General features: G+C 37.2%; 1 protein-coding gene across 1 annotated transcript; it reads left to right on the forward strand.

Annotated features, from left to right (window-relative positions):
- Positions 1-3,003: 3,003 nt before the first annotated feature.
- LOC107670810 (D(1)-like dopamine receptor) lies at positions 3,004-4,341 on the forward strand. Its single transcript, XM_016463576.1, has one exon. It carries the CDS (start codon positions 3,004-3,006, stop codon positions 4,339-4,341), a length of 1,338 nt encoding a protein of 445 aa, XP_016319062.1.
- The last annotated feature ends 3,623 nt before the right edge of the window (positions 4,342-7,964 follow it).

Below are 7,964 nucleotides of genomic sequence, written 5' to 3' on the forward strand. Positions count from 1 at the left end.
GAGTTACAGTTCCAAATGAAACTTCTAGATTCACATCAGCTCATAACTTGTGGCAGGGGATGAAGTAGGAACAGTCTCAGCAGCTACTTATACATCATCAGCCTCACAATTCTGAAATAAATAGTATCTGCAGCATAAACAAACTTAAATGAAATGTACACGGTCTCCAGTGTGTGCATGTTATCACATTGTCATCACTTGAATGCGAGCCATCACAGGACTTTACACACAAGACAAGCTCTGCTGTGACAGCTCTTTCATATTCTCAATAAACAAAAAGTATATTTTCATAATCTTATATTTACCACATGTCCCATCAGTAAAAACATTACTATATGCTTTACACTGAGTTTCTGAATGTAATATCTTAATGTGGTATGGTATCCACGTGAATAATGATTCTTTATTAAATAAACATAACAATTGATCAATATTAAATCATAATACTCTAAACAGCAGCCGCTGGCTTACATTGTTCACATTAGAAAGTGTCTAAACGACCAATTTTACTTCCAAGTTTTAAGTAAACATGCAAAAATAAAACAATCAACCTTTACTTGGCTAGTTAACTGAAATAAAAGATCAACTGCACATACCTCTGCTGAGTTGTACGGTGGTCTCGCGCTGATGACGTCAGCATCAGGTAAGCACGCCCAGGGCACGTGATTCATACGCCCACAGGGGGTTATGATTGGTCGACTGACAGGCTCAAATCTGATTGGCTAAAGAGTACGAGTGTCCCGTGTGGGAGGAGTTCGCTGCCGGGAAAGTCTCAAAATACACACACAAATCCAAGGCCATTCACATTCACAGCCGATGATAAATGCATTTTAAATATTCAAAAATGTTGTACACAGTTGTACATCTGTGAATTGTGTTTTGCATTTGTGAAACGTATTTTATTAATACATATTCTTATTTTGTGCACGTGAATTGGTTTTTGTGAATACATATATATATATTTTTCGTGCACGTGAATTATTTCTCATGCATGTGAATTGGGTTACGCATGTGTGCATCGCGTCTTTTGCGTGAATTATTATTATTGAGATCATTCTGGCTCCATATTGACAAAATTGCACATCACAAATCTATCTATCTATCTATCTATCTATCTATCTGTCTGTCTGTCTGTCTGTCTGTCTGTCTGTCTATTTCCATTATTTGTATTGCAATAATGTATGCATAAAAATATGAAACAAACTGTTAAACATTCATTTTCTTTGACAAAGGTCAAAATGGCCACTAGAGGGCGGCAATACACAAGCCTTTATGGGTTTAAACCAGGCTATGTAACAAGAATAAATCAATTTAACAGCTAAACATCTGCAGTATTGTCAAGTTTGATAATTGCTAAACTTTTTATGTATGCTTGGAAATTAAGTAATTTTATATAAATTCTGAGTATCCACAGCTTTAAAAAAAAAAAAAACAGTTTTGTTTTTTTTAGGTTGCTGGATTTCCCCTACATTTACTCAATGTAATATGACACTAGTCTATGGTGCATTGTTATTTAAAATCCAAACGAGACCTTCTTGTATAAACTTTCTTTTTATTTTTTTTATTTATTTATTTTTTTGCAAAAGGGATGCATTTCACCTTGAATTCATATATTTAGAGAATGCAGACTCCTGGCCTTTCATGTCCAAGCATTTATAAATTAAAAATGTCTGCTGTGTTATTTCTTGAGTATAACATGAAGGCCGGATTTTATTCATTAAGATGCATTATTCTTAGTCATTGCATTAAAATTAATGAGCTCAATTCTCTCAATGTCTAAGTGATGAAAAGGAACACATTTGGGAGAAAAGTTAATTATTAACCACACTCTTCAAATACATATAAAAAAAATGATGTGCTCACTGGGTTCCTGAAAAAAAAAACTGTGGAAAACTGCTTGTGCCTTTTTTTTCTTTTCTTTTCTTTATTTTTTTTTTTTTTTTTTTGTGGAAATACTTTGAACAATCATGGAGCTTTTCAGTGCACTACACCATTACTGCAGAAAAAAATATTGTGGTATCTAGAAACATGTTTGACAGTTGAATAAAGAGGAGTTCCTCAGTGAATAGACTGTGAAACCTAAAACCAAAACCAGAAAAAATGCAGCTCGACACGTATGCAGCAGCCATTCACAAACACTGTATGTTTCTCTATGACAGAATAGTGCAGCTTTTCAGACTTTTAAGCTTCTTTAAACTAGTAAACTGCAAGACCTATAAAGTCTTGCACTACTGCAAATCATTTTGCACTATACGTTACAGGTTAAAATTATTTATAGAGTTAACATTAAATGGTACATTTCATAACATCATAATTAATATTTTCAAAAAATAAAATATAAAATGTGTATTTATTGGTTGCAGTATTTAGGCTAACAACAACAAACAATCAGTCAGTCAGTCATGCCTTTAATCACTTCAACCACCAATTACAACTGACTTGGCATAGATTAATTTAATGTCACTTAATTCTTAAGGTAATCTGTGGTCATTTGAATGGTTCAACAGCATGCAGAACTTTGCAACTTGAACATAAATTATTATATTTGATTATTAATGTGTAATTGTTACATATATTGTTGTTGTTGCAAAATCTGTTTGCACTGTCAGTTGTTACCAAAATGTGCTATTTGTGTTTACTTGTCGTTTGTAAACTGTTATTGTTGACAGTGTTTTCTGCCTGTAATTTCTGCAGACCTGGTAAAATTGAGATTTCAGGTTAATTGGAAAGTCGTTCGGAGGTAATGAATGCTGGTGTGGATCACACAGACAGACTCAGCGGTGTGGACATAAACCAATCACAAAGCGAGAACTTCTCGAGCGAGACTCACCAGCGCGTGAATGTGGGTCATTCCACGCGCTCAGCACCGGGAACGGACGCAGTTTTCCCAACTCGCCAACATGGGACAGAGCTGGACATCGGACCGATCACTCAAAAAGAGTATCCTAAAACAAGGTAACTGGCCATTATGAAGCGCCTTGGTCAGATGCGATATTAACGGATATGATTTTAGAGATGGAAAACGGCACAAACCACACGCAGGACAGCGCGCACGGAGCGCAGGAGCGAGAGGATGGAGACGGACAGAACAGCGTGCGCGCTCTGCTGGGTTTCGTGCTCTTCCTCCTCATCGTCTCCACGCTGCTCGGGAACACGCTCGTGTGCGCCGCCGTGGTCAAATTCAGACACCTGCGCTCCAAAGTGACCAACTTTTTCGTCATTTCTCTGGCCGTTTCGGATCTCTTCGTAGCCGTCCTGGTGATGCCGTGGGAGGCGATATCCGCGGTGGCGGGCACTTGGCTCTTCGGCCGGTTTTGCGGCATCTGGATCGCCTTTGACATCATGTGCTCCACCGCGTCCATCCTCAACCTGTGCATCATCAGCGTGGACCGCTACTGGGCCATCGCGAGCCCGTTCCGCTACGAGCGCAAGATGACCCACCGGGTGGCTTTCATGATGATCGGAGTGGCGTGGACCCTGTCCATCCTCATCTCTTTTATCCCGGTCCAGCTCAACTGGCACATGGCTGAGGAAGATGAGGATGGCGCAGCGGGCAACGGCACCGATTACAGCGACAACTGCAAAGCCAACCTGAACCGGACGTATGCCATCTCGTCTTCGCTGATAAGTTTCTACATCCCCGTGATCATCATGATCGCCACGTACACGAGGATATTCCGTATTGCGCAAACACAGATCCGCAGGATCTCCTCTTTGGAGAGGGCAGCGGAGCACGCGCAAAACCACCACCAGTCCAACTACTGCTCCAACGAGAACTCGCTGAAAACCACTTTCAAGAAAGAGACCAAAGTTTTAAAAACACTCTCGATCATTATGGGGGTGTTTGTGTTCTGCTGGCTGCCGTTTTTCGTGCTTAATTGCATGGTGCCCTTCTGTCAGTGCGTGAGTGACACTACCTTCACCATCTTCGTGTGGTTCGGGTGGGCCAATTCCTCCCTCAATCCCGTCATTTACGCGTTTAACGCGGACTTCAGGAAGGCGTTCTCCTCGATTTTGGGTTGCAACAAAATTTTTCCCAGCACCACAGTGGAGACGGTGAATTTCAGTAACGAGCTGGTGTCGTATCATCACGACACGACGCTTCAGAAGGAAGCGCAACCGCTGGTAGTTCAGATGCCGATCCCTCCGGAGGAGCCGAGTCTCCCGTTCGATAAGTACTCGGTTACTTCGAACGTGTCCCGGAATCACAAAAACATGCTCTTACCCAACATCGGACAGTTTGAGTGCGACGGGGAGATTTCCCTGGACACTATCACGCCATTCACCTCCACGGGACTGATGGAGTGCGAGGGAATCCCAGGTCAAATCATTACTGAATGACTCAGGGGGTTTGGGGGGTCGCCAAGGCTTTTACCTCCTCAAATGAAGCCAAAACGAATTATTAGGCTAGTGGTATTAAAAAGCATGCGAACAGGTTTAATTCTACATATCAAAAAGGAAATAATTTTAAACAACTTTTCAGTAACCAAAAAGTACCGCATTTTCGCCTGCCACAAAAAAAATAAAAATAAAATATAAAAAAAAAATACGTTTGTGACTACCAACAGTACGCCTCTCGAGCGCTTACAGTATTATTCAAAGTTACATCGGCAAAACATAAATACTGTTTTCTTCATAACACTTGGCCTTATAACACGTTTTTTTTTTTACAAAGATAAAACGAGGATTTGCGCCAGACAATCTTAAATAGCCCTACAAATGATCTACTGAAAGTCACAGGACATTTACATTTACATTTACATTTAGTAATTTTGCAGACGCTTTTATCCAAAGCGACTTACAATTGGGGGATACATAAAGCGATTCTTCTTAAAGAGGCAAACAGATAAAGGAAGTGCTTGTAATACCAAGTTTCTAGACATTGTTCAAATAAGTACAAGCTAGAAAGAGAAGGAATAAATAAAGAGAGATAATTTATTTATTTTTTTTATAATGATGATGAAGTCAAGTAGCTTCGAAAGAGATGAGTAAGCACACTAAATACTTTTAAAGTGAATTGATTCACTCTTCGACTGACGCTGGTGGAATAATAAACTCAAAACCTACACGAATGCATAAAGTGGGCCTCATGACTCTTGTTGACCTCAGTGGTTTTCTTAAAATAAAGTGCACCCTACTTTTACCGTTATTTTAAGCATAATTAATAATTTGTTTCAATCATGTTCATTTGTTCACTTGCCATGTACATGTACAGTAAAATATGAAATTCAGTATAACTAATTGTATATTATATATAATGTGTTTTAATGTGAAAAATGTCCATTTGCTGACAACTGCTAATTATTGCAAATTATGTAGCTACAATCCTTGCAGACATGATAAGCACATTATCTTTGTACTTTTCTGTCCACAGCTTTTACATGAAAATCTCCTATACTCTAGATTTGTCAAAGTAGCCAACTTTCCTTAGATCACAGCTCTGCACACTATTGGCATTCTCTCATGAGGTGCCACCTGAGGTGCTTTTAATAGCAGCCTATTGAATTGAGATCCACGCTAGACACTTCTTGTCTGCTTTTTCTTCACTCTCCAGTCCATATGTTTAATTCATGTTTATACAAGACTAATTTAAAGTATTAGAAAGCATGAGAAACATTATTTCAGTCAAATGTCTAATCCTCTTTATGCATTCTTGTTTAAGATTACACACAAATCATTAGATTTTAGATTCATATATCAAAAATTTCTGCAATACTTTTCAGAGTTGACATATCGAGGTAAACGTTACTGATTCTGACCATAAAAGTGTATAAAACCGCATTCTCATATATATAATTTTAATCACTTGAGATCATTTGTCTTCATGAAGTACATTTAGAGGTGATATATTCTGAGGTCATGTAATAAGATATTATATTGGTTGAATTGTTAACAGGACAACCAGGTCATTCCTTCCAGAGGTAGAATGATTTATGTCTCAGCTCCTCCCTGTTTCTAACCTACTTCATGCCGGATTGCATTATGTGATGAATAGGCACAGGTTTCTCGTGGTAAAATGCAGAATACCACAAACAGGAATTTGGGCATTAAGATGGTAGCAGCTGAAATCTCATCCTTAGATCCTGTTGTGTAAAACTGATCATGTTGTATATTATTATGCAGTTATGAGTTATTATGCTGATTTTTTTTTTTTTTTTTTTTTTTTAGCATTATATACTCTGAAAAAAGAATAGGCATAAAGCAATTTGATAAAAGTTCCCGAATCCTTCCCACTAATTATATATATATATATATATATATATATAATATAGTCTATTCAGCACAGCCTCCTTGGTCAAACAAGAAAATAATGAGAAAAGGATCATTAAATGTCCTGTATAGGCAGCTCAGAAATTACATTTAAAAAGTGAACAAGCAACATCAGCATATTAATAAGTCATAAAATCTATAATGATGAATATTTATTTTGGGCACTGTCTGTCTCTTATCAGTACAGTTAATAACATGTTTTATTATAGACATTTTCAAATTTGTAAGAAAAATTAAATATCCCAAGAAGAGGATGTGCTTTGTTTCTTTTATTCAGAAATATAATACAACACGACTTTTTCATCACAGACTAAAAAGGTTGCACATGGTCACTCACATGGTACAGTGAAGATATCAGACTCATGGTAATACCTATGACTCTAATTTTAAGCAATTTTCCAGCAACTTATTTTTTATATGTCAGAGTGAGAGAGTGAACCTGTGCAGAGATGAAGCCATTTCTGTTGCTTTGCTTTCCACTGTCATCCTGCTTTCACTCAGAAATTCTTCAGCCTTGTGAGAGTATTCAAAAGCTCTTCAAAACAAATCGAAAAGACAGAAAAAAATATTGATAAAAAGATGCTGCTCTGAGTATCACCTAGCTCAGGAAGTGTTTCATCTTCTCAGAACAAAGGCTTCGAGTCGCACTGCAACCTCAATTCGGCCTGACCTACAGAGACCCCTAAAAACACCCAATGACCCTACCAACCGGCCAGAACACACAGCTGTGTGTAGTGACATGACAGTGCAGTGTAAATAAAAGCAATTACATTTTATTCTAATGCTTTTCACGGACACTAAATTCATCTTTGAACTATTTACAATCCTCATCAAAATATGTCAGACTAACCATATACTCCAAAACCAGCCTAACATAGTTGTTTGAATGAATTATTTCATACTGAATGATGCCACTCTGCCTGTGAAAACCCAGCTAAAGTCTTTTTTTTTGTGATTTACTATTTTACATAAAATCATCCTTCATAATGTAAAGAACATTCTGTGAAAATGTAACCTTGATATCTTTAATACGGACTAAGTAAGCCATGTCAAAGATTGAAATCATAGTGAAATTAATGGTTGAAATCAAACTTTGATGCTTGTTATCTCATAATTAGATTTTGAGACTTTAGCCCGGATTTCACAGACAGGGTCACCTTTGTCAAAGAAGCTCCCAGCATGCATTGCAGCATAAGTGAATTGCTTAGCAATTACTGCTTTAGGATAATTGTTCTGTTGTTTGCTGCACTTGAATCATGCTGTGACTCTTAATGACTCTTCGTAAAATTATTGCGTAGGATATCTTTGATTTAAAAAAAAATATTTTCTCCTTCAGAAGCCAAATTGATAGTTACATGTATAGCCTACCTGAAAAGATTGTAAATTACTATTTCTAGAATTCATATTTGATAACTTTCTAAACAAAATGTTTTTAGTTGATTTGATGAGAATTTAATGGCTAAATAACACATTTTGAATTTACAGTAATGACCCCAAAAAAATCAAATTGCCTAATCAAGACAGTTGCTGAGGACTATTAATTATTATTATTAGTATTTATATATAATCTTTAATAATTATAATTATTAATAATTGACCTTTCTCAACGATTCCCTTTTTTACCATGTGTTTTAGAATGAGAGGAGTGTTTGTGAGAATGCATGTGTGTGAATCTGACCAAACCAAACCTCCTT

This window comes from Sinocyclocheilus anshuiensis, unplaced genomic scaffold (assembly GCF_001515605.1).
Source record: "Sinocyclocheilus anshuiensis isolate Anshui unplaced genomic scaffold, SAMN03320099.WGS_v1.1 scaffold784, whole genome shotgun sequence".
Lineage (NCBI taxonomy): Eukaryota > Metazoa > Chordata > Actinopteri > Cypriniformes > Cyprinidae > Sinocyclocheilus > Sinocyclocheilus anshuiensis.

Bases quoted from the DNA above. Each gene is read 5' to 3' on its own strand.
- LOC107670810 (XM_016463576.1), top strand. From the start codon at position 3,004: ATGATTTTAGAGATGGAAAACGGCACAAACCACACGCAGGACAGCGCG.